General features: G+C 45.3%; 1 protein-coding gene across 1 annotated transcript in view; it reads right to left on the bottom strand.

Annotated features, from left to right (window-relative positions):
• LOC146833855 (uncharacterized) overlaps positions 1-27,904 on the bottom strand; it is a 195,308-nt gene that overhangs the window by 29,488 nt on the left and 137,916 nt on the right. Inside the window, exons 3-4 of the mRNA XM_085599921.1 lie at positions 19,139-19,239; positions 7,448-7,632 (exon numbers count right to left, since the gene is read on the bottom strand). Of these exons, the coding sequence (XP_085456047.1) occupies positions 7,448-7,632; positions 19,139-19,239 (286 nt within the window). The remainder of the gene's footprint in view (positions 1-7,447; positions 7,633-19,138; positions 19,240-27,904) is intronic.

Below are 27,904 nucleotides of genomic sequence, written 5' to 3'. Positions count from 1 at the left end.
ATTGTTGACGGGCAGCCAGTGCAGGTTTCTCAGGTGGGGGGTGATGTGGCCGTGGCATGGTACATCGAGGATCAGTCGTGCCGAGGCGTTTTGGATGCGTTGCAGTCGTTTGATGAGCTTGGTCGGGGTTCCCGAGTAGAGGGCGTTTCCGTAGTCAAGTCTGCTGCTGACGAGGGCCTGGGTGACTGTTCTTCTTGTATCTGTCGGGATCCACCTGTAGATCTTGCGGAGCATGCGGAGGGTGTTGAAGCAGGAGGAGGAGACGGCATTGACTTGCTTGGTCATGGAGAGCGTTGAGTCGAGGATGATTCCCAGGTTGCGTGCGTGGTCGGTGGGTGTCGGGGCTGCCCCCAGTGCTGTCGGCCACCAGGAGTTGTCCCAGGCTGAAAGATTGGAGCCGAGGATGAGGACCTCTGTTTTGTCCATGGTCAGCTTCAGTCGGCTGATCTTCAGCCAGTCGGCGACTGCCTTCATTCCTTCATGGAGGTTGAGTGTCAGCGGCGTAGGAGATTATGTTGAGGTTGTGCTGTCGGGCAACATGTGCGAGCGGGGCCATATAAATGTTGAACAGTGTCAGGCTGAGGGAGGATCCCTGGGGTACGCCGCAGATGATCTAGGAGGCTTTGGATCGGAATGGGGGTAGGCTGACGCTCTGGGCTCTGCCGGAGAGGAAGGAGGTGGTCCAATCCAGGGCTTTGTCTCAGATCCCTACGTCGTGGAGGCGTGCGCGTAGTGTGCGGCGGCAGACGGTGTCAAAGGTGTAGTGTGCGGTGGCAGACGGTGTCGAAGGCGGCAGAGAGGTCCAGGAGGATGAGGGCTGCGGTCTCACCGTTGTCCAGCAGGGTCCTGATGTCGTCGGTGGCGGCGATGAGGGCGGTCTCGGTGCTGTGGTTGCTGCAGAACCCTGACTGGGAGGGGTCCAGGATTCTGTTTTCTTTGAGGTATCGGGTTAGCTGTCTGTTGACGATCTTCTCGATGACCTTGGCCGGGAACGGGAGCAGAGAGATGGGCCGGAAGTTCTTGAGGTCTCTAGGGTCTGCCTTGGGTTTTTTGAGTTGGGCATTGATCTTGGCATGTTTCCAGCTCTCTGGGAAGGTCACGGTCTCGAGGGAGAGATTGATGACATTGCTCAGGTGGGGTGCGATGGAGCTGCTGGCTTTGTTGAAGAAGTGGTGCGGGAATGGGTCTGACGGGGAGCTGGAGTGGATTATGCTCATGGTCTTGATGGTGTCATCGATGCTCACGCTGGCCCAGGCTAGCAGGGGTTCGTGGTCGATGGTGTGTGGAGAGTCTGTTGTGTTGCTGTCTGTTGGGGCTGTCTGGGTGTTGAAGCTGTCGTGGATGTCTGCTGTCTTGCGGTGGAAAAAAGTGGCAAGGGAGTCGCACAGGGCTTGTGACGGCGGGATGTCGTTGGTGTTGGAGCTGAGGTTGGAGAGTTGCTTCACGATGTTGAAGAGCTCCTTGCTATTGTGTGCGTTGTTGTCGAGGCGGTCTTTGAAGGAGGTCCTCTTGGCAGTCCTGATGAGGTGATGGTGGTTGCGGGCAGCATCATTGTGGGCTGCGTGGCTGTCCAGAGTCTGTTCGCTGTGCCATTTCTTCACTAGTTTCTGGCAGGCTCGCTTGGAGGCTAGGAGTTCTGGGGTGAACCAGCTGGCCCTCTTGCTGGTGTCTCTGTGGGGGGGTTTCTTCAGTGGGGCGAGGGTGTTGGTGCAGTCGTCGATCCAGCGTCTGAGGCTGTGGGCAGCGTCGTCGGTGTTGGAGGGTTCGGTGGGTGGGCTGAGAGCGAGGTTTGCGTGTAGTTGGTCTTCGGTGATCTTTCTCCAGCAGCGGCGAGTGATCTGTTGGGTGCGGTGGTGTGTGCTGGGTTTCTGGAAGGAGAAGTGGATGCAGTGGTGGTCGATCCAGAGGAGCTCGGTGGTGTGGCTGAAGGAGACGTGGGGGCTTGCGGAGATGATGGGGTCAAGCGTGTGGCCGGCAGAGTGGGTAGGCGTTGTGACGAGTTACCTCAGTCCGAGGTTGTCGAGGTTATCGATCAGGCTTGTCGAGTTGATGTCGTTGTTCCCAAGGTGAAAGTTCAGGTCTCCGAGGAGAATGTAGTCGGTGGAGGTCAGGGCGTGCGCGCTGATGAAGTCGGCGATGGAGTCGCTGAACTGGGGTCGGGGTCCGGGGGGTATGTAAACGAGGGTGCCTCTGAGGGTGGAGTTGGGGTCTGTGTGGATCAGGAAATGCATGTGTTCGGCGGTGCTGAGAGTGTCGTTGGTGCTGGTCGAGACCATGATGCTGTTCTTGTGGATGATGGCTATTCCTCCTCCGACTCTGTTGGTGCGGTCGCTGCGGGTGGTCTTGTAGCCATCTGGGATGGCTATGGCGATGTCGGGTGCGGAGGAGTCGTTCATCCACGTCTCTGTCAGGAAGGCGACGTTCGGGGATGATGTGTCAAACAGGTCCCAGAGCTCGACGGTGTGCTTGTGTGCGGAGAGGGTGTTCAGTAGGATGCATCGGAGGTGGTTGAGGTCTTTCTTGGCAGGTTGTTCGGCGGCTCTGAGGCTGGTGTAGCTGCAGTTCCGGCAGTTGAAGGGACCGTGTGTGCATTTTGGGGTGGCCTTGAAGCAGGTGTGGGTCCATCCGGGGTTGAGAGCGTGGAGTGTGTTGGCATCGTAGCATTGGTGGTCATCGTGGCGGGTGCGGGGACCGGGGGTTCTGGCGTTAGGCGCGGTCCGGGCACGGACGGGCGCAGACTGGCTTGCCTTAGGCGCAGCGGCCGTCATATATGGGGATGTGGGAGGGAGGAGCAGCTGGGAGGCAGGAGGTGGGAGGCAGGGGCAGCGAATGGGCAGTGAGGGGGTGGAGCCGCAGGGGACGCAGCGGCAGGAACGGGAGCAGCGAGGGCACCGAAGGCAACCGGGCACAATCAGGGGCAGCGAGGGGGAACAGAAGGCAAAAGAGGGCACAGAATGAAGGGGCAACGAGGGGAACAGAAGGCAAGAAAACGAGCACAAATCAGGGGCAGCGAGGGGGAACAGAAGGCAAAAGAGGGCACAGAATAAAGGGGCAATGAGGGGAACAGAAGGCAAGAAAAATGGGCACAGATAAGAATGCAGGCACAGGGGGAGACAGGCAACAGTGGTCACAGGCACCAGAAGACAGTATGGGCAGTACAGGGAAAGACAGACAGACAGCGACAGTGATACAAACCTAAGGCCTACCACTGGCCACCACGGATGAGGCGCAGGTGGTAGCCTGCGGGTGGAGGAGGGCCTCAACTTCTACAGCAGCGGCAGCTGGGGCAGGGTCAGGACACACAGGCGGAGCTGTGGTGAGACTTTGATATCCCTGAGTCTCAGAAACAAGAGGCAAGCCAACAAGCCCTTGTAGACCAGATTCCAGCTGTTCCTCCACAGTGTCAGAAGGCAGCCCATTAGAAAAACAGTTCTTCGAGAGCAGCAGTCTAGCAATGTGACAGTCCTTATAGCAGCACAGCAGTCCTTCTGAGACTTGCTTTAGAGGTCCAGAGGTGTCTGATTTGGTGGGGTCAGAGATCCAGTACTTATACCCAGTTGTGCCTTTGAAGCGGGGGTGACTTCAAAGAAGACTCTTTGAAGTGCACAGCAGTCCCTTTTTCCTAGCCCTGGCTCCAGACTCTACTGGGGGTAATAAACCCTTTCTGTGGGGACAGAACACTGCCTATTCGGGCGTATCAGCTCCTTCGTCCCATCCTGTCCAGGGTGAGCCATCAGGATGCAGATGGCCACTCAGACACACCCGACCTTCCTTTGTGTGCCGCTATCTAGAGGAAATGCACAAAGTCAAGCTGTCACCCACCCCAGACATCTATTGGAGACATGCTGCATGCACACAGAGCTTTAAGAGCAGAGAAATGTCCACTGAAGTGGCATTTCTAAAATAGTGCAAAAAACCAAACGTCTACAGTAGCTACACATTTCAACAGTCATAACCATAATGTCAGTCAACTCAGGTATATGATACTCGAGCAAGTACCTATTGTAACTGGAAGAGACTTTTTGCGTTTCTTACTCCAAAGGGAAATATTTGGGATTAACCACTTGGAAACAGTGAGTCCCAAAAGGTCTCAAAGAACGTATGGACTTTAATTGTTTTCTGTAGGATAAGGTACCACAGGACCAATAGTAATAGTAATAGTAGTTGCTTTACTATTCAGTTGCTGTGTGCCATGCTACTTTGGATATCATTCTTTTACACATTATATTTAGGGCGGGTCCGAACACTTGGTGTAGCATTTATCGTGGAATTAACCTTTTCTCTATTTTCACAACTCCGTTTAACATTAGGGGTATCGCATAACACATTCAAGCCGCTTCCGTGGTTTGTCACTTTCTTTTCCGTTTTTCCCATATTTACGTTTTTCATGAGGTCTGATAATTCTTTTGCATTACAGAACCCTTTACGGACGACAGTGCCTCACGTGAGCGAACATTTCCGGGTTAAGTAGCGGTTTTTTTTCCAGATCGCATTAGACGTGAAAACAAATCATCTGCACATCATTTTAAAATACGCGTTTAGATCTAATCCAGATTACCACGGGTAACGTTCACTTATTTACACATCGCATGCAAATGGAGTTTTGGTTAACAAGGCACTAATATTTTGTGCTATTTTTTTCACCCTCCAGGCTTAACAAACTACGGGGCATATTTGCAAGCCAGGCGATAAAATTATCGCCGCTTTAGCGGCAGAAAACTGCCGCTAAAACGGCGATAATGGGCTTGATAATATGCTCTATGGAATTCCAATTGAAACCCATGTTAGATGTGAAGGACGTCTAACATGGGATTCAATTGGAATTTCATAGAGCATATTATCAAGCCCATTATCGCCGCTTTAGCTGCAGTTTTCTGCCGCTAAAGCAGCGATAATTTTATCGCCTGGATTGTAAATATGCCCCCAAGAGATTAGGGGGCATATTATCAAGACAGGCGATAAAATTATCGCCGCTTTAGCGGCGGAAAACTGCCGCTAAAACGGCGACAATGGGCATGATAATATGCTCTATGGAATTCCAATTGAAGCTCAGGTTAGATATCCGTCACATCTAACATGGGCTTCAATTGGAATTCCATAGAGCATATTATCAAGCCCATTATCGCCGTTTTAGCGGCAGTTTTCTGCCGCTAAAACGGCGATAATTGTATCGCCTGTCTTGATAATATGCCCCTAAGCCTCGAACAACACTGAAGTAAGTCACTCTCTTCGAGAGTGTTTGATAACTCGCGGCAGCATGGTCACCATCACACTTTAATATTTCTGTTACCCTGGACACTTGATAATTGTTGAAAGCATCGTCGCTACTAGGTGTCCCGTAGTGCTTTTATTCTGGCATGATATTCCATGTTTTTCGCATGTCTTTTAGTTTATTCGTTTTCACTATTCAAGTCACGTTCACGTAAACAGGCATGCATATTCCTTATTGAGTTGAGTTTTCGGCAAGTAGAAACTAGACACACACCGCGTAAAGGTTAAGCATGGTCACAACATTATATTTTTTGAGAATTCTGATAAATTGATCTCTTGTGCACACTCAGAGACATAAAACCAGTTTCTTTTATTTTTGTAGGAGCAAGCCCCTGATGAAGGACGTGGCCCGAAACGCATTGGGCACAGTTTTGTTGATGGATTAACATGTATGTCATCATATAACCAGAGTGGATTCCATGAGATGAAGTATATTATCATCTATGAAATAGAAAAAGGAAATGAAATAAAAAATGTACTGGAGAACCCTGAATACACTTGACGATTAAGTTTCTTAAGAGTGCAGTTTGGAGACGCTCCCTAATACTTAGGGAAGCGCTACTAGAACTTTATTAGTCACCTCATACTCAGGATTTACCAACCTGCACCACCTACCAGGATCACACGATCAAATTGTTTTAAAAAAGAGTGCATTGGTCTTGCCAAAAGGTCATATTGTTTTCAAAAAGCATCAGAGCAGGGAAGGTATAGGTTATCATCTGATCAGTAAATCTCTGACAGATCTGAGCCACCAGCAGCTACGTCCCCTGCGGCCATTCTGATACCAAGCCCATCTTTAAGACGTGCACAACACAGGAGCTAGAGAGGGCTTGGTGGGACCTGGAATGGATAATTTGTTTGTGAATAATAAGTGGGAAACCAAACGCAAGCCACCATTCTTAGGAATACCAAACCAGGTGGGGAAGATATGGTAGGTACCTCCAGATTGGGGGTTTGGACCCAGCCAACGTATTTTTCAGCGCCTTGAGAACCTAACGGGTGAGTAGTCGTGCTTCACAAGAACCTTGATTGATTGATTGATTGATTGATTGAATCAAAGCAATACCCAAAATCACATCGACCCTAATGAGACTCAGAATGAAGAAGCCACCACAACAGCTCAGGTAATGTACATGCCAGCTTTAGTCTACCACTGGGATATGTAGAGATGACCCAGCCTTATTGAGGAAGACAAAATCTTACAAGATTTATTTTTACCAGAGGAAGACAAATATGCATAGTTTTCTCATGTACCATACCTAGTACTTGTGGAAACTGAAAATTTAATGTGGTTCACATGAGGGTGCAGGTCTGCTTGAAAATCTTGACTTTTGCAATATTTTTCATCACAAGCCCCATTTTCACTATCAGCTTATGAGAATACATTATTTTGTGTACCTTTCCCTCATGACTGTCTACTGTCACAAGATATTTCGCTCGATGCAACTCTCTTGCTAGAACACCTATGCAATCAGCAATAGGATTAGAAAAACAGGAGGTTCCAAGACTTAAAGGTAGCCCAATAATAGGGATTTACAAAAATTCATCTAGTGTCATAAAAATTATGTACAGCCCTACCCATTACTTGTTATGAGAGTAAGCTACCCGCAACATCTGGAGCGAGTACGAGAGTTTATACTGTTATGGCCTCTGAGATGAGTGAGCTATACCTGCATATGACAGTCTGATGGTTGCAGCACTGTGCACAATTAGAATCTGTAAATAAATATTGCAGTTTGGCATATTTGCAGCTTTGTGTTAGGTTTGCTAAAAGATACCTTGGACGACAACAACAAGGTTTAGCCACACATTTGCAAGAGTTATGACTCTGTGATCATTGAAAAGTCGAGAGAGTACTGCATAAATGTGCACTCAATGGTTCAGGATGTGAGTCTACAGCTCTGCATATTAGGGGCAACCAAGCTATAACGCCCAATCGTCTGAGGTCTCAGAGAAACAAGGGAATATATTCCCAGTGGAAGATGTGGCATAATGGAAATGCTCCTTACTTAGGCATGGGATCAATCATGGGAGTCTGGGTAAATCAGTATACTTTCTGTGTCACAAATCGTATATCTGTGTAATTGAATAACAAGAACATAAATTGGCAATAGAAAGAAGTTATTGAGCATTGTTCTCTCCCCATCACTTGTGTTACACATGTGTCCTTTCTCACCTCTCGCGGCTCCAGAAGAAAGGGTGCTTAAAGAAGTCTTTTATAGACTGGTGCTCCTCATCTGGGTTCAGAAGCTTTTGGATCAAGTCCCCCGCCTCCACGGAACTGTCCACCTCATTTGGAGGTAATCCATCCAAATCCTGCCCCACTGCTCCAGTCATGTACTGGACCACCTCTGCTAGGCCCTGGAACCGGAGGAAGCATGTTATATTACCAAGGCACAATAGACTCTTGTATGTTCAATAATCATTGTTTCAACTGAATATTAAAGCACAGGTCATAACTAAATGCACTGGGGATGATGTACTGCAGTTTGCTACAACAATGTAAAATACAGTTTCATGTGTTAAAAATGAAATTCTGTTATGGAAATTGATAGTGGCTTCATTTCCTAAAACCATTGTGCCACTAGTTTTAAACACTTACATCCCAACAAATGACATCAAGGTACCCAAGTCATCAGTCCTGGAACCAGTCTACAGGTTAAATAGTATTTAGGCCAAATATACCTATGCAGCCCTCTCCCATTATGCTTCTCCTTTTATCTCACACCTCGATTCCTTCACTCACATCACCAAGAGGAACCCTGACTTTAACAGCCTTGCATATGGAATGATGAGCCATTGTAAATGAAAGTAGCTTATGCCTAAATAAGTAGAGATAAATCGACTAATTTGACTATTACAGTGAAACAGATAAAGGTCAAAGGATAAACATGAACTAGGTAGATGTAAGAAATCTTCAAATTGTGTTCCATTCTGACGAATTATAAATACACAGAATGGAATTTAATTTAGATCCAGGTTGGCAGGTGTTAAATCTGCCTTAGACAGGAGTGTATTGTTGTCCTCGTGCTCAGCTCATGGTGAGGCCTATTCTCCTGTACTGCTCCTTCAGTGTCAGCAACTCCACGGCCAGTTGGAGGGCTGTTCTGTGGGCCATGTGGAGTGCTAGCCCAAAGGGATTGCTTTCAGGGGGCACGAGCATTGAAAATAGGAAAGCTGTCCAACAAGGCGTTCTTCATCTCATGCCTGGAAGCCACCAGTCTCCTAATGAAGCAGGTGTAGCTGGCCTTAAATCTATTCCTGTTTATAATAGACACTTTCCCAGTGTTTGTTGTTTGAAGTTGCTCATCTAAGATGTTACTGACCCTTTTTAGGTCTCGCCTGAGCCAGCGCTGTAGTGCTGCTCTCGCGAGAGCTTTTGTAAAAGGGGGATCTGGAAGTGCAAACTAGTGCTTTTCAGGCCTCCAAATACAGTGCATGTACGCCGGGCGCGTGCACCATTTGGCAGCCTGAAAAGCACTGCCTGATTACTTTCGCGGCCGCTTTGATGTCCTCAGTGAGCCGCGCGGCCACTGAGGACATCAAAGCGGCCGCAAAAGTGCACACCATTTGCCACCCCCTTCCTAGGGGGCGGCAAATGTCGCGATAATACTATACAGGGTATCGCCGCAGAATTCCTCACAGAGGGAGGAAGCAGGCAGTAAAATGTGTTTAGCTCTTTCCTTCGTGACTTCCTCGTGGCACGGGGACAGTTTTCCTTGTAGCCACCTTTCTTCATAGTACGCGATATAGTCCAGGAAAAGGTTTTCGGCTGCTTCGGTGTTTAGCTCTTTCATTTTTACGGATCGGTGTTTTATGAAACGTAAGCCGTTTTTCTTTACTCGCAGCAAAACTCTAAACAAGGTAGTTGCATGTTTATAAACCACTTCTTCCAAGTTTACAAATGCTACATGGCCATTGGCTAGCTGACAGCCGTGCAGGCGGGCCTATAGCAGCGTTCTGCTGTCAATTCATGTTAAGGCGTGTCCGCTCTAGATAAGGAAGCCGCAAAGCAAAAGTGAAACTTTGGAGGAAGTGTTCTCAAGCACAAGTCAACCAATGCTGAAAGGCAATACCGCGTGATCAGTTAGTATTTTGTCTGGTAAAATTAACGGGGGTAAACCTAACTAAATTCAATGTAATGTGTAGGTGTGCAACAGCAATAGGGTTCTCGCCTGACTGTGTGTTGTGTTTTTTTTGTTTTGTTCCAGTCTGATCTGTAATTTTAACTCCAGGCCGGTAAAAACATTAGGAAAAGCACTGAAATTAGGTATTTTTATCCACATGAAGCCTAAGCCTACAACAGTTACCAAATGAAACAAGCATTTGCAATGCAATAGGTCTCGCAATTACGCGAGTTTGAGCTATTAGCATTGTAAATGATAATGCCTTTTATTTTTGTTCTGGTATTTAAAACATAAATAAAAGGCTTTGTCATTTACAATGCCATTAGCTTAAACTCGCGTAAATGTGAGACCGATTGCATTGCAAATGCTTGTGGTTAAAGTGTGTCTTCGTTTTGAAGAGATTTGGTGAAAAATAGTTTTGACACGTGCCACCACCACTTAAGGGTGCTTTAATTACAGTGCTGAAGTTGTGTGACGCCAGGTGATAAGTGTGCATAGCTGCTGTCACCCATTGGTATGCGTGACACCCACAGCCAGTCTCGACTCTTTGGCCAACGGAACACGGAAATTGGAGCTACTACAGGCCAAACTACAAATCGCTGCATGCCAAGTGCTGTGGGATAAAAACAAAATCCAGCAACTCTACTTGAATTACAACTTTTACTGCTTTGAATGAAGAATGCAAATGAAAACGGGCTTGTAAAACTGCGCACGGTCGAGTTGTGTCAACAGGAGTTGCCACCTCAGAGGCGAGGGAGGGGTTGAGAGCCTCCATTCCCCTCGGGCTGCCTGTACGGTGGGCTGTCACGGAACCTGTCCGCGGGATGCACTGCATCCTGCCGGGGTCTGGTGTTCCGAGGAGCCCGGGCCGCTGCCTGCCACTCACCGGTGTTGACTTGCGTGTGACTGGCAAAGTGTCGCCGGTCCCTGTCCCGGAGCCAAGGGAGATGGGGAGGGAAAGGGGGCGGGGCCATGGTGGAAAAGTGGGAGGGGCGGAGGAAAGGAGGCAGGAAAAGGAGGTGGAGCCAAGGGGACTCCAGCAGGAAGCGCAAGGTGGAGCTGAAGCTGTGTAGAAGAGAAGGAGGCATGCGCGTGAGGCAAGTGGGTGGTGCAATGTTGTAGGGGCGGGCAGGAAGCCAGGAGGGGTCGGGAAGCAGGAAGAACAGGAGTGAGGGGGAAGGTAGGTATAATAAAAGAGAGGCGATTGGAAGATAGGAGGCAGAGAAGGAACAGGGATGTTCAAAACCAAAGACATAAAATGTAAAATGACCTATTACTTAGTGTCACTGTAAACTTAGACACTCCAAAGTTTCTACGACATGTCGTCCCGATGGATACGAAGCCCCCTCACCCGTGGCCGAACCCCAAAATGCAAAATCAACAAGACAAGCCCGGCGGAGCGTGGCGCGCGCGCTTGGCGGGGGAGCGCATTCCAGGCGGGGGAGCGGACCCTTTGAAGTGCTCCCAAAAGCGGAGTGCATGGCGGCACGATGCGCGTGATTGTGTGCGTGCTAGCCATGCAATCCGCTTTTGGGAGCACTTTGAAAAGTCCTTTTACAATAGTCTCGCTTTGCGATCGCTTATATAGTTATTACAATCTGAGAACTCTCTTAATCAATTCAAGATTGACTAGTTATCATGTTACAAACAAGCATTGGCATAGCCAATAGGTCTCGCTTTTGGGACCTTATAAGTATTTAGGTATGCAGCACAATATCCCTGGTGCAAAAACATCAACTGTTGAATGGCTAAACACTTATAAGGTCCCAAAAGCGAGACCTATTGGCTATGCCAATGCTTGTTTAGGTCTCTCTGGCTATCGCGTAAGCGATCGCCCAGCGAGACTTTAGTAAGGGGCTCCCAAAAGTGCTCCCAAAAGCGGATTGCATGGCGAGCACGCGCACAATCACATGCATCGTGCCGCCATGCAATCCGCTTTTGTGAAGCGCTTCAGCCCACTGGCGACGGGCGTGCGATTACGTGCACAATGACGAGCAGAGGCGCCATATGGCTTTCCTCTCTCGTCATGGTGCGCGCACATCGCACACCACTCGCCAGCCAGCCTGCTTTTTTTGCGCCTCAATGCTCCTCCCCCTCCCCCACCACAGAGCGCGTCTCGCGGCCCCTTCCTGTATGCGAGGCTCGCCGGGCCGCGCTTGTTCCGTATGTCACGTCTCTCCAACCTCCAGTAACCATTCTTAAGGTATTTTATTCACAGGACATTTCAAATACAAAGACTGACAATGGCTTAAGTCAGAAAGGCATCAAACTATCCTGTGTGCATATACTATACATTCAGCGAAGCAACTGATTTGTATGTGCTATGTTTTTTTTTTATTACAATTTTGTTTAAGTTACTCTTTTTACACATTGTCGTTTGCTGGTGCTTTAAAGAACAGCTGATGACATTACCCGATTTACTGTCACTCAGTTTATCGGCCTCTGGAGTTGGATGCGTTAGGTAGGCCCTGCTGAAATTCAAACCACTGAACATTCCACGGGTCTGCTGCGAGCGCTTGACTAAACTAGACAATTTCCGTTTGGCACATTTTTGATTTTGTAAATGCTCGAGGGCATTGCTGTCATTGGTGCAGCAGGTGGAGTGGCTCAGGGGATGAGGGCTGTTTAATATCAACTCTGCACCAATAAACATTTGAAAAAGACATGACTGCACCCTGCCTGCAGCTCGATATTTAATAGCAATGGCTTTTAGACTTGTTGCACAGCATCGCGGGCTGCTGAATAACATGGCTTAAACAAAAACAAAGCGCCAAGACGTGGCCAGTATTAACCGAGGCATAGTGCTTTTTTCTTTTTAATTTAACCCATGCTGCACATTAGTCCGAAGTCTAAAAAAACACAAAAACAAAACCAAATAGCTCTCGCATATGTGGGAACTATTTGGCTTTGTATATTTCTTTTTGTGCCGAACAAGTGAGGTTGGATGGGGATGCAACACAAGGTCGGGAGGGCGGGACAGGAGGATGTGGTTTACAGTCAGAGCTACTGACAACTGGTGCTCCTGTTAAAGTGCTCCACTACCTCCGGGTTGAGTTGGCGCTATATGACTAGAGGAGCTACTCATGTCTGGACTTAAGGGGACCAAATTTGTAAATAATTTATGGGATCTTCAGGTTGGTTTATCATTAAGCATTTCTGAAACACAAGACAACACTACAGCGCCCAGCTCGAAAGTGAAAAAAGAATTGCTGGCATATTAAGAGAAGCCCATGCAGATTGCGCATTTGCGACTCTCCATAATATCAATGCCAGTGAAAACCACTCCGAACATTGAATTTTATCTTTAGATTTATAATTCTGCACTGAAAACTGAACAATCCTCAACGTGCTCCTCCATGTTGTACACTGCGGTCACTGTGATGGGCACGTTGTTGTTGTGGAGTATGAGAACAGCCTAAATATAGGACAGAAACTAAGGCCATGGTGCAGAGGTCTGGGTCGTTACAGAGACAGCCTGCAAAACGATGCACTCTGATGAAGAGCTACACTATAAAAAAAAAAAAAGACCTCTCTATGTGCCCAAGCAAAGACTGGAAGCAGTACTTGGTCCAGGCTCCGCGGCATGAGCACACATGAAGCGCCAGGAGGAAGCTGGAATAGGAGGCGCTGTCCAATAAGAAGAAAGGAAATGAGAGCAATGTGGGAGCCAACCAACAGTAAGTAAAGGTAGGTAATCCGTGGGCTCTAAGCCCCTTTTAAGATTGTGTTTTTTCCATACAAGAGATTCCGCAAGCACAGCATACTTGTGCCATTAAATAGTCTTGGCCATTTGTATTTCATCCAAAAGCACACTATGGGCCAATAGTCCTTGGCACTAAAGGGGATTACATTTTCTATGTAAGCACACATTGTGCAAGTACAGAATATCTACACTCAACATGAAGTTAGCCAATGGCTGAAGTGGGCTGACCAATTGCCCTATGCAGTTTGATTAAATGAGTGGAAGAAAATTGTTAAGGGCACAACAACAGAGTAACAGATGAAGATGGCTGGTTGAAAGCTCCTATTTTATATAAAAGTTAACTAAAATCAGTGGGTTTGGGCTAATGCCAGACCAAAACATACAAGGGAGCTTAGCGCTAAAGGGGAAAAAAAGGCAACAGGTCTGGGACTTGTTGTCAGCCTTTTTGCTTTGTCAATACCTGTTTTGTTTTGTCATGATTTTTGCAAAACTTTTCTGTTAGGGAAGCTGTCGGGTCTCCATCAATCTAAAAAAAAATTGCAAAAAGCATGACAGCAACAGCAAAAAGCAAGGCCAAGCTGAAAATCACATTTTAGAAACAGTGGTGACATTTTTGCACAGCAATGGGCAACTTATTAAGTGGGCCCATAATAAAAGTTAGCAAAGAAAAAGGCCAAAAGGAGGTAACTGAATCATTTGAGTAGAGGATCAGAAGTTTGACAACTAAATGAAAGGAGAGGTGGTAATGAGATGTAAGGTCAAATCAGAAGTCACAGTCTAATGGAATGTGTCCCAAGAATCACCAGTGCTTGAGATTAATACAAACATTATTTCCATCACTTTGTGTTTGCTGCTGTAGACACCTTAAATGCAACAGATATTCCCAGATGGGGTACCATGTTCACTGTGTCACAGACTGTCACTGATAACGCCCAAGTAGGTGGACACAGGACAGGGGTTGCTTGTGGAGGGGACCGGGACTGGTAGTTCAGGTTGCACTCTACTGGAGCACGCAACTTACAGAAACGCGACAGGCATTTTACTCCAAAGAGAGGTGGGCTGCACGTCCTCCCTAATGTATATCCATTAAGAAACGGGGGTGCTTTCCAATTGGACAAAGGAGTTATCTGAAAAAAATGTTTCCCCCCCAAAACATTTTTAGCCTCAAAACACACATTTGCCACAGTACTCCCTAGCACTGAAGGAGCTTAGTGTGTGGATTTGCTCTTTGTGAAAGGGCAGAATGCTGTCAGTGACAGTGAAGTTATCCAATGGGTGAAGTGGGCTGACCGACTATCCCCAAGCTGTATGCTTAACAGGATGTAAGAACAGTTGTGAATGACACAATAATAGACCAATGGAAGAAAAGGACTATCTAAAAACTGATAAAAGTAAGCGTATTACACATTCGACTTTAGTCAAATCAAAAGGTCTTTGGTAACACCAACATAACAAGCATTGGCATAGCCAATAGGTCTCGCCTTTGAGACCTTAGAAGTGTTTAGCCATGCAATGGTTGATGTTGTTGCACCAAGGATATTGTGCTGCATAGCTAAATACTTATAAGGTCCCAAAAGCGAGACCTATTGGCTATGCCAATGCTTGTTCTGTATTGTATTTTTTTTTCTGTCTGGGCCTCATATACAGAAGCAAAGCATTGACATGGATGCATCAGAACAAATTAATTCCTCTATTTTCTGTCACATTCATTGTTAATTTGGAAGCCTTTTTGTCCATGATTTTTTTTAATCTGTTTTTCCACAGCTGAGTTCCCTACTGAATCATTTAAATCCAAAGCCTTTATGCTGGGTCCACAATCAACCCTTGTTCCGGGTGGTGTTTGTACCTAGCTTTATCAACTCTTGTATTAGCCATCATCAACAATCAGGAATCACCAAGATTGGCAAGGAGTTTTTTTTATGCAAAAGAAACAATTGATGGACGGAATGCAAACATTCACCCCCAGTCACAAGGATCTGGGGTAAATCCATCATTCTTTTGCTCACCACACCACACCAGTTTGGACCCAGCCAAATGCAAATCAGTCTTGACCCTGTTCCTTGTGGGAACAGTCCAGCCCAAACTGTCAAGACAGTTCCTCCCTGGACTGGAAACAAGCATCCTGGGACTGGTTTCAGGGCATCACCATTCATCAACCAGGCTAGCTTGAATCCAGTGGTGTAGTGAGCACGGGAACCACGTCTGGGCATACCCTTCCCACTTAGGGCGACATTTGCAAAAGAAACAATTGATGGACGGAATGCTGGACAATGCAAATATTCACCCCCAGTCACAAGGATCTGGGTTAAATCCATCATTCTTTTGCTCACCACACCACCCCAGCTTGGACCCAGCCAAATGCAAATCAGTCTTGACCCTGTTCCTTGTGGGTACAGTCCAGCCCGAACTGCCAAGCCAGGTCCTCCCTGAACCAGAAACAAGCATCCTGGGACTGGTTTCAGGGCATCACCCTTCATCAGCCAGGCTAGCTTGAATCCAGTGGTGTCCATCAATTGTTCTTTTTACATTTGTCACCCCGAGTTGGGCGGGTATGACCAGACGTGAGTCCCGTGCTCTCCATGCCACTGGAGTCGAGCTATCCTGGCTCATGAGGGCTGAAAGCCCGAAACCGGTCCTAGGATGCTTGTTTTCAGTCCAGGGAGGACCTGGCCTGGCAGTTCGGGCTGGACTGTTCCCATTGGGTGCAGAGTCAAGACTGATTTGCATATGGCTGGGCCAAACTGGAATGGCATGGTGAGCAAGAAAATGATGGATTTAGCCCAGACCTCTGTACTGGGGTGAATGTATACCATTGTTCTGCATTCTGTCTATCAATTGTTCTTTTTGCAAAGGAGATTTTTTTTTGTTGCCATTTATGGTTTTTCCTCCTAACTGGGCCGCTCCCGCTCTTAAGGAGATATTTGATATCTTTCTCTTGAATATTATGTGCACAGTGGAAACGTGGCTACTGGGCACAGTCGCCCATATCTAGGCAATCAAGAAGGAAACTTGAGAGACATTCACAGCGACCAGTCCTTGACAGCAAATGTGGAAGGAACTGCCTGAGTATTAGGAAGCAAAGAATTATGTTAATTACAGTTTTTCCCATAAATTGGCTTCAGCTCTTCTGCAACCCACTTATGAATGCACTCGTGGACCCAGCGTTGGTTGTGTAAACTACCTCCGTTTTCAAACCTTTCTTCAAACCACTGCTTTCCTAATTACTGATCCAGGATGCAGTCCCATATATTCCCTCACCAGAATTTACAAGCCAGCCTTCCAGGGAAGGCTTTTAATTCACAGTCACAGAACTCTGTAAATCATCGTTCAGAACAGCAAAAGTCCTCACTGAGGGGTGACCACCCAAGCAAGACGGACACTTGGTCAGATGCCAAATCTCCAGCAGACTGACTGCCTGGTAAGAATCTCCATGCTGTTTTAATCCTGCTCTCGGCAAGTAAAATTCCCAAATTAGTAGTCTTTTACCCCCTAGGGTATTCTTCGCTCAGGGTTCTGTTAAGTTACATTTTATCTCTCCACACATACAGTACACAATGTTTAGTTCACCTCACACTACCTACTACCCTGCTGCTCTTTCCTTTGTGATCCTAAGGAGATCAATCAGGGGGACAATTGGGTCATTTGAGAGTCTTAACAGTCGCTCAGGAAAATTATGCAATGTGTTGTGTCTAAGACTAAGAGATTGCTGTTAATCCCCCAACTCTGTTGGCATTTTTGTGTCTTTAAGACAGAGTTCGCTACTATTCCCCATTCCTTTTCCACTGCAATATTATTATAATCGGAATATGTAATTCAGGGGGGTACCAGGAGAGAGGTGTATTTTACTTTTCTGTTCCAGAAACTTTACCACATGCAATGCAATTTTCTGGTCCATGACTCTTCTCTCATACTTCCCCTCAGGCCATCTCAATAAAGGTCGCTACTTCAGATCTCACAGCAGGTGCTTCACCATCAGCCGATTGAAGCTTCCAGAACCCAGTACACATAGGACAAGTTAACCTAGCAGTGAATTTTATAGGGTAAATAAAACAAACCTACAACTGCATTTCTTCATTCCTCAAAAGTAAAACTGCAACACAGGAAAGAGGGTGTTGGGACCCTGTAGTGCTAGAAGCACTCTTGTGTTCCGACACCCTGTGATGACCTTTGACTACCATTATTTTAACTAACTTTAGTGTGTTATTTTATCCTAGCCTAAATGTATGACACGCCTGCATATGCCTTGCTTCTCTAACAGGTTTATTTCTTGTAATCTTGGAGTCTTTCAGTGGGAGCTGTCACAGAGTAGGACAGCCTTGCTAAGAACAGTGGGTGTGGGATGTGCATTTGAAAGCGTGAGAGGGAGAGAGAGGTGTGAAATGTACTTTTTGGTCTCGAAGTGCAGTGTTGTTGGTAGTGATGCACACATGTGCTCGGTGTTGTCCATTGGGAGATGAAGTATGTGATGCTATAGGACATTGAGAGATGAAGTATGTGAATCTATAAGCAGTTGTGCACAATTGTGCATTGTGTTGTACATTGATGAGAATTATGAAGTTCTTACTATTGGCTTTGACATGGCCACATGTCATCTTGTTTTCTGACTCTGCCTTGCTTCAGCTTTTCTGCGTGCACAGCAGCGCTTGCATGTTGTTTGGGTCATTCACGTTCAAGGATTGTTTTTGTGAGAGATTGTTTATTGTACCCGGAAGGCTTTGTGAGCTTCGTCAAGATAAGAGATTTGGAGAAGGGGACGTGGGAACTCCTTCCTGCCATGGGAATGCTTGGAACCTGGCCAGTTCTGGTAAGATTCCTCTGGCGCGGGGGGAGGTCTCTCCCAAACCTTCTAGTGTGTTTTGAGATTATAAAGCTGAGGGTTGTTGACTTAGAGACCAGGAGTTTTGAATCTGAACAGGGACGAACGCGCCTACTTCAGAGCGTGGAACCCTGGTTTGCTGAGGCTCTCAACCATGGCTGTTTAACTTCCCCAGTCAGGAATGGGCTGAGATGCAGTGTTTGCACCAGGTGAAGAATTGAGTTTTGGTTATTGCCATTGTGATGTTTGGCCAGTGGCTTTGATCATGTGAGGTGTTTTCTTTGTGATGTGTGAGTCAGTTGAGGTGCACATCCAAAGTAATCATTTGATGTATATATAGCTTTCTGATCTCTTGCAGGACGTCCCAGTATATTTGCTTGAGTCTCATCTCATATCATTTGCTGCTTGTTTATTAATCAGTATTACTCATGCATTTAGCTGTTATATTATTGCTTGCATATAAACATATATATCTCTACATATATTTGAATGTTCTGCATTTGGCATCTGAGAAAGCCTTTCTGTTAGAGAGCATTGTGTAAAATAAAACCTCAAGCCTTATTCTAGAGAGTTCTTGCATTTTGTAAAATAAAACCCTTTTCTAAAGGTGCTGTGTTATGTCTCCTGCTTCGCCTTGTGGGTTTGTGCTACTATGTGGAAGATTCTGTATTATCTGATAGGCAAAAGCAAGACAGGCCCACACACAGATTCTCCTATGCATGATGAGACATCTAGTATTTTATTCAAGGATATTGCGTATATGCTGAAAAGAGAAAAAGGCTGTGAAACAATTACATTTTCAACACAATTCTAAGTTGCTGCTTTACTCTATTGCACAAACTGCTAAGCTGAACAACCTTTATAAGCCTTAAACAGTATTCTTCAAAAGCGTGTGCCACTGGTGTGATTTCACCTCTGGGTTATGCTTCCCTTATTTATTGCATCTCTGAGTGATCTGTCCTTCCCTTGGTAGCACAGGGTAAACACTAGTACATCAGAGAAAAACACATTGCAAGAGTAGAATAGACACCATCATCTGCTTTGCTATCTGGCATTAGAAACACAATTTTGCAAGATGGAAGGACAGACACTATTTTCTACAGAGAGATCCAGGATAGAAGATGCATGGATGTCACTATTTACCAAGAAACCAGGGACTGCTTAAAGCACATACACCATTTTGTGGAGAAACGTAGAAAGACGAGAAGCCTTAGGGCGTACCTTCATGTCACCTTTGACCAGCTCTCGCTTAACATTTTCGGCGCTGTCTTCAAATCGCAGGCTCTTGTCAAAGTCCGCCAGGTAACATTCCCCCCTGTAATCTAAACACATTGAGCACACATTAAAAAAAATGCTACAAATGTTTTTTTTTTACATTTTACCGCAAGTTTGTGCTATACATGAAAAAAACACCTGGGTTGAGTCAGGGCCCTTGGGGGTGTGGGGGGCGATGGGTTGATTGCAGGCCCTATGGCCAACCTCACGCTACGGGTTGGATGCAGGCCCTGTGCTCAATACCTGCCATGCATGGCCAAACACCCTGCGCGGTGGGTGGGTTTGCTTTACATATGGTAGTATTACATTACGTTAAAAAAAAAACTCAAAATTCACTGGAAAAAAAACTAAAGGTTAAAGTAACATTATAGTTAGGTGAAAACTTCTGTGACAATGTAATGTTTTAAACTAATACAACCACTGAAATTCACCAGTTATAGTTATCTCAAGCAGCTTTAACTCATGCCATAAGGTAACCATAAATCAAGCCATCGTCATGCACTGCTAATTACCCCACGTATCTCATGACATGATCTAAGACATCATTGATAACAACACTGCAGCATTTGCAATAAAAGTATTGATGAGAAAACTGCATTGCGGGGCCTTGAGCTTTAGTTACCTTAGGGCACAAGTTACAGTTGCTTTAGTACCCTATAACTGGTGAATTTCAGAGGTTTTATACATTTAAAATGTTACACTGTCACTGGAATTTTCACCTAAATGTAATGTTATTTTGAACTTTGTTTTTTTCAGTGTATAAATAAATAAATATATACACACACACACACACACACACACACACACACACATACATATATATAACTGCTCATTGCTCTCCACTCATTTAAAGAAAGGTGACTGCACACTCTACGAAAGTGCTAAGTGCTTTATTCTCTGCCAGAAAGTTCAACTCATTTCAGCTAAACCAATAGCCTTGGTCATGATAAAGAGTTTCATATTCAGAGCACTTTTTATATTACAACACTTGTTACCCAAATAAACAGAAACAAATATCATACTGTGAAAGTCTTACAATTGTGATCATCTAGTGTACACTGAAATAGTCATTGAATTAAGAAATTGACACAGAATTCATTTGCATGCCCTAAATACAAAATGCATATGCCCCAAATACAATCAATTGTGTTTGTTTACAACAGCTTTAATGTTTTGCACAACGCTAGGCATTCCCACCCAATTCCTGTGAAAGAGAGTATAACATATGGAGAGATCCCTAAAACTAAAAGAAATAGTAGCACTGAGGCCATCTAGATTGCATCCAGGTCGGACACACTAGAAGGGAGATTCAGAAATCTTGAATACTGGGTGGACACATTAAGTGAAGCTGTTGAGAGAGTTAAAAATAAGAAACAAGGACACTTATTGTTTGGAAATTGTAGAACCCAAAGGAAAAAAGAAACAATTGCTTGTGGGGATGCCCTGAGATTCATAACCACTTATAGCACAGAACACAAGTCAATAAGGCACATATTGCAAAAACATTGGCAAATATTAAAATCTGAACCAGTGTTAGGTAACCAACTGAATAATTGACCTCTAATGAACTTTAGGTAGCCTCCATCCATGAAGGCTAGGTTGGTACAAAGTGACCTTAGAACAGAGGAAAGTAGCTGCTGGCTTAGGAAGGAGTGCAAGTTCTACAAATGCTCCAAGTGTTATGTTTGTAAACATGGTAGGAACATCAAAGAACTAGAGAACCCCACAACGAATACTGTTAAACCTATTAGAAAACATTCTGGGTGTAAAAAGGATTTTGTGGTATATATGTTAACTTGCACTTGCCAAACAAAAGTGCATTAAAAGCACCAGATTACCCAAACACAAAAGGATACTACAACATCTTAGAGCTTTGATAACAGAATAACACATACTCAGTAGCTCGACAATTCTGGCAGCTACATGAAGGCAAGTGGGTATTGCTAGAATACAGCGTAAGAGGGGAGGCGATCGGGAAAAAGCACTTAAAAGACTTGTGAGCTGGTATATCTTAGAGTGAGACACATAAGAACCAAATGTCTTAAATACTGATGAGGAACTGCATGTTCACATATGATCTGATATTTTTTATACAGTATAATTAACTACCTTTGTGATTTATTTACATTTTGCACTGCTTTTAATATTGTCACTTTCATTTCTATTGAAGTTTGAAAATACGATTGAAGATAAATGTGAATTTAAAAATGTGTATGCTGGTAAGTGCATAGCTGTATTTATGTGTTGAATAGTACACCCACTAGGGTTTAAGTAATGTATTATGAATGATCAGAATATGGACCTCGTTTAAAATAGATTTTTAATAATGAGTGTAAAGTAGAAAAACCTTGCAAAATCAGCAGAAACAATTGTATATAGAAATTCAGTTATCCACTTGGGCTTAACTCTTGGAATAGGACTTTGTTTTTTCCACCATTATTTTGTAGATTCATGAATGTAGATCATTTGAATTGATATAGACAATTTAATTTGTATTTAAATGAATGATATGGTTTTCAGCTCACTCATGCTAATTTTCTCAATGTGTACATACTTCAAGGATGAATCTGGGGATTTTACATATGTAAACACACTATATAGACCCAATTTGGGGTGTACAAATGAATCCAATATGATTTGAATCCAACGGGTGACTATTTAGGTAGACACCTGTGAGGAAATTTCTTATATGGTGTGGTTGTACAACGGTACTATGTGATACACTTACAAACCCCTTTACGACCAGTAGATTTAGTTTGTCAAACCTTCAGCTCAACCCTCGGTAGCCGTGACTCTCAGCAGCAAGGCTTACACAAAGGAAAAACTGTTTAACATTTAAACAGAACCAAAACAATAGAAGAAGAAATTGTCAAGACACTCAAGAAATCCAACACCAATTTATGAAAGTAAACTGTATTTCTATGTATTTTTAGACATCACAATCAAAAAGATCTACTGGAGGGTTCCTGAGATATAGAATGTACAAGGTACAGTAAATCAAAGCATTTCACTCAGCCAGGAACAAGCTTTGACAAATTCAACAAATTTGATGCTTAGAAACATTTTCACCTAAAATTGACCAAGTTGTAAAGCGGTCACTTAGAGTCACTTTAGGCAACTAACTCCAGCAGGGAGCCAGTCAGGAGTAACAGTGACCTCAGCAGATGTTCAGTCAGTTCAAGGCACTTCCTATCCATTGCAGTGGTTTCTTATGGCAGTGGTCCTGGTGCAAGGGATGAAGGATGCTGAAGATGCTCAAGGACGCTGTGGAAATAATGTGGTCAAGGGGGGTATTCCTGCAGCTACTCCTCTATTCACAGAGGGGGTGAGACAGTCCTGGTCACAGGGTCAACGTCCCTCAAAGTTCTCTTGATGCTTGTAGAAATCCAGGCATCACTGGGCTACCAGTCGCCTGGTATCGCGGTAACAGCCAATTCCTACCCTGGGCGATAACGCATTTTCTGGGTGACCAAGCCTTCTATGACAACTCTTCTGGGCTCAACAAACGTGGGTGCACATTTGTGTGCCGGGTAGTAGTCCCTGGCCTGGCACAGTAGCAGTTGGCAGTGGTCTGAAGATTCTGGGCTACCAACTTGCCCCAGCAGGCTTTTCAGCTAATGTGGCCCTGTGCTGTGAACAGGTGGTCAGCCAACTGACCTTTGGAGTCTCTTTGCTTTGGCTGGGCTCTGGAGACAACTTCTCCTTGAGCAGACACAGCAGGTACATTTACTGTTCTTTGCCAGCTACCTGGTTTAGCAGAAGCAGTTCATGTTGGTGCAGCCTCTCATTGCCGGCTTCACTGTGCAGCCAGGTAGTCCTTCTTCAGTTCTTCTTCGAGTGCAGTTGAGAACTGAGTTCTGGGTGTCAGAGGTGCCCTATTTATCCTCAGAATGTGCCCTTAGGGTAGAAAGTTGACGTGGTCAGTAGCCTCCTCCTGGGGACCACTTCCTGGGAGGTGTGGCATCTGGCTATCCCAGGATTCACCATTCTGCCCACTCTCAAGATAGCAGAAACCCTCTTTTAGTGTCCAGAGCTCTGTAGGCCAACCCAGCACACTACTAGTTGGGGGGTGATGTCTCCTTGGCTCTTGCGGGTCCTTGAGGGTCAGCTACCTCTCCTGTCACCTCCAGTAAGACCCAAACAGCTGGACTTCTGAGAGATTGTCAGAGGACACGCCCCATTTCTCCACCACTCTGCAAATGTGCCTCCTGGCGCACTACTAGTTGGGGGAAGTAGTCCACTTTAATCTTGAGGCCCTCAGGAGTAAAGTGGAATTCATTCCCCAACCAGAAGCACAACAGGAGGCATGTTTGCAGAGTGGTGGAGAAAGAGGGCATGGCTTCTGATAACCTCTCAGCAATCCCGCTTTCTGGGACTTACTGGAGGTAACAAGAGGGCTTGCTGGCCCCCAAAGACCCTCAGCACCCAAGGGGACTTTATCTGCGAACCACCACTGCGCCGGGAGGCGCGTTTGCAGAGTGGTGATGAAGGGGGCGTGGATTCAGGTGACATGCCAGTGTTTTTTTAAACTTTTTATTTAGGGAAGGGGGGCTGTGTAGACCCCCTTCCCTGGGCCCATCCCTGTGGCCAGTCTTTTAAGTAATGGGGACGGGGGGCCGTTTGGCCTCCCTCCCGGGTTGACATTGCCCCATGGACCCCATCACCCAGGGCCAGGACTTTTCTTTTTTTTCTTTCTTTTTTTTCTTCAAAGTGAGGGGGTTTTTTATGGCCTCGGAGCGGAGACCCCATTCCATGGGGCCAGGCCACTTTGTTGGGTATCATGGGGGAGCCTGAAGGCCTCCTCGGTCCCTGCCGGCTCCCTGCCTCCTGCAGGAAAGGCATTGCTTTTACACACAAGGAGATGCTGACATGCACCTCCCTGTGTGCAAAAGCAAAGTGTGCTCTGCTTTGAGCAAGCGAGAGCAAAATGCCCACTGTTTGCTATGGCATGACGGGAGCATTCTTTTTTTAGCCCTGGGGAGGTAGGGGGCCCCAGGCGGCGGGGAAAGCCTTAGGGCCTGCCCACATTGTTTAAAAAAAAAAAGATGTATGTGCCCCGGGGAGGTGGCGGTTCCCGGAGTAGCCGAACACCCCCCCAGTATTTGTATGGAACAGTGCCTCGGGGCAGCAGGGGAGCCGCGAGGCTCCCCGCATATAATTAAGTTAGTGCTCCAGGGTGGTGGCGATCCCTGGGGCTGTGGTATAGTATAGCATTTGTGTCCCAGGGAGGTGGTGGTCCCTGGTGCAGCTGGGGGCTCCTCCTCATATAATTAAATCACTGCCTTGGGGAGGTGGCGGTCCCCCAGGCTTTCAATAGCCCAAGGAGGGGGGTCCAAGGAGCCCCCTCCTTCATTTTTACAGTGCCCGCAGGATGTGGCCCACCCGGGGACTTTAGAAAAAAGATGTGTGGGAGCCCGCATGTCTTTTTAAAAAAATGTTGCCACAGATTCGCAGAACCCCCTGCGAGGCCATGGCAAAATAAAATAAAAATCTTTTAAACCCCGGCGGGGTCCCTGTGGGACTTCTCCACCATATCTGGGGTGGTCCGGCTATTCCTACCAGGCTCCCATTTCTTTATGTTTTTACTTTGGTGTTGGAACTTGGCTTCAAGCCGAGTTTCAAGATGGCTGCCGACACTTCCTGGTTGAAGTGTTGAAAGCTAATCAAATTTTAGTAGAATCCGCGAGTCCACTGCAAGGTCTCGCGTCCCCATATATCTACATTTTTTAAAGATAGATATCTCAAAAACTGCTGAAGGGATTTACACCAAATCACAAAAAGCATACTCTCTTGCCCAACATCTAGCTTTCTGGAAAATTTGGGTATTTCTGTTCAGCAGTTCGGCCTGTAGTCGTCTTCAAAAAATGAAAAATCCCCATAGACTTAACTTAAGGAAAAGGAGTTCTCAGCCCACATTTGATGGATCTCCCCAAAACTTTCCACACAGCAACTGAACCACGGGGAAGTTTAGTGAAAAATATCTGGAGATTCGTCAAGTGGCACCAAAGTTATTGGCAAAACAGAAAATGCTTTTCCTTTAGAAACTTTGGTCCTAACTATTGTCTATCGGCAGTAGCTAATAAATATATATATAAATTTACTGAAAAATCTAAAGGTTACAGGGACGTTATAGTTAGAATCAGATCTTACTTGTACATAACAGTGAAAATTCAGTAGTTATAGTTACCTGAGCTAACTATAACTTATGCCCCCGCAATGCACTGCTTTTGACCCCACATATTACATCACTCATGACATGGTCAGTGATATTACTGATGACATCTCAAATGACATCATTGATGCACCACCTCCAAATTACTGTAAGTTGCACACCTCTGAACAGTCTTGTCACCTCAATTACCGCACTATATTACATATAACTCATGCCTTTTCCATGCACTGTTTATACCCTTGCATACTACATCCCTTATAGCATGTGAAATCATAACATTCATAACAACACTTATAACATCTCAAATGACATTATGACATTATTTGTCACAACAAAGTTCATGGTAGAGTGGCGAGTTATAGTTAGTGTTGTCTGGTTTGCGAACTGAAAAGAGTATGTAACGACATCAGCTACCTACAATAACTTGAAGGTGGTGAATAAATTGTAAATTAAAGTTATAATTATAACGTTAGAATTTTTAAAGTTTGTGTAGTTTAAACTTGGTTTGATCAGGGAAAATACATTTCCCTGACTATACCTAAGCTTTAAACTTTGTTTTTTTCATTGAATTGCGTTTTGAACATTCTTATTAAAAATGTGTTTCAAATAGTAGAGTCCAGTATCGCAAGTGGAGAGTTGTTATGTGGAGTGTCCTACAGTACAGTGGAAAAGTGTATTGTAAAATCTGTTGTCATAGACTAGTATTGTGGATTAGAATCTACTGGAGTAGAGTGTAGTTGCATATCGTAGAGTGCAGTAAAATGTTATATACTGTTGTCTCTTATAATGGAGTCAAGCATCATGGACTAGCACAGCAAGTTCTACAGTGGAATTTTGTGGCGAACTGTCGAGTAGGATGTCGTAGAGTGGAGTGGAGTAGGGTGAAATAGTTTCATAGAATGGATTAACATCAAGTGGAGTGTTGTAGAGTACAGTGGAGGAGAGTGTCATAGAGTGGAATGCTGTGTCATAGAGTGAAGTGGCGTATCATAGAGAGAAGTTGAGTGGCTTGTCATCAATTGTCATACAGTATAGTACAATGGCGTAGAGTGGACGGGCATAGAGTGTAGTACAGTGCTATAGAGTGGAACTGCATACAGTGGAAGTAGAGTGTTGAACAGTGGAGTGGCATAGAGGTGTGAATAGTACAGTAGTGTATCATGTGATAAAGTGTAGCAAAGTGGAACATAGTGGAGTAGAATACACTGGAGTGGGGTAGTGTAGAGTGGAGTAAAGTGTCAGAGAGAGAAGTGGCATATCGTAGACTATAGGGGCGTGGAGTGCACTAGAATGGAGTGGCATAGAATACAGTTGAGTATAGTGTCATAAATTGGAGTACATTAGAGTGCAATGGGGTGTTGTACAGCACTGGAAAGTGATGTACACAACAGTAAAGTTCCTAACTGGGCGTGAAGGGAAAGGGAGGTTTTTCTTCGTGATGCCCTCACACACCCCCGAGGCTGTCATGCTTCATCATAGGACTTTTGCTCCTCATTGGGACGGCTCTGTAATGCCTGACGGGCTCCCGTAAACGGGGCTCTTCATCGGAGATCTTTTTAAAGAAGCCGTTGGGTGTGTGCGGGTGTGAGGGCTGGGTACTGCACAGGTAGGTGAGATAAAAAAAGGTGGCAACACAGAAAAGAGGGTAGAGGCTGTTAGATTCCGCACCCAACAAATGACCAGTGTCTGTAGTCTACAGAATAGCGCAAAGAACCAAGGAGTACTCCCCTCTATACTCCTTATTTAGGAACAAGTCCTATATTAACATTTAATGCACAATGGTTCAGCACTATATAAAGTATATGTATCATGTCAGAAATCACAATGACTTTGCACATAAATAAATCATCCAAGATATGTGATCCTTGGGGTAGGTCTTCTTTATTTTTCTTTAAAATGACATGAAGCAAGCAGAGTGTGGCACAGCAGGCCTCAGATGAAATAAAACTAAGAGGCTGTCCCAAAATTGTATACTGCATAAGAAGCTTTGGAACCTTGAAAATTCTCGAAAACCTGAACTGTAAAAACAATACATGATATTACGTTCTGTCTTACTGTGAAGCCCTGAAGAAGTCTTGTTAAGAGACGAAACGCGTTGGCTATGGCTAGGATCTCTTGATCTCTGGAAAATAAAGAAAACATTTTAAAGAAAAATAAAGAAGACCTACCTCAAGAATCACATATCTTGGATGATTTATTTATGTGCAAAGTCATTGTGATTTCTGACAAGATAAAAAAAGGTCTGGAGCGGTCCTACTTAGGTCAAGTTTATTAGTATAGGTAGCTCAAGCGTGATTAAAAATAGTGTGGGTGCCCTTACGTGAATGTAATGTTCCTAAAGGGCTGCCAAGGTGAAGTAGGTCAACATGTTTCATGCCTTGATAGCCCCTAACAGGTCAGGTGGCACTTCATCAGGACCGGAAAAACTAAAGTGTGACTAGAATGGAGTGGCATAGACTACAGTTGAGTAAAGTGTCAAATTGGAGTACATTAGAGTGCAGTGGGGTGTCGTACAGCACTGGAAAGTGATGTATACAACA

This window comes from Triturus cristatus, chromosome 4_2 (genome assembly GCF_964204655.1).
Source record: "Triturus cristatus chromosome 4_2, aTriCri1.1, whole genome shotgun sequence".
Classification (NCBI taxonomy): domain Eukaryota; kingdom Metazoa; phylum Chordata; class Amphibia; order Caudata; family Salamandridae; genus Triturus; species Triturus cristatus.
The sequence above is the reverse complement of the archived record's forward strand: the minus strand, read 5'-3'. Positions and strand labels throughout refer to the sequence as shown.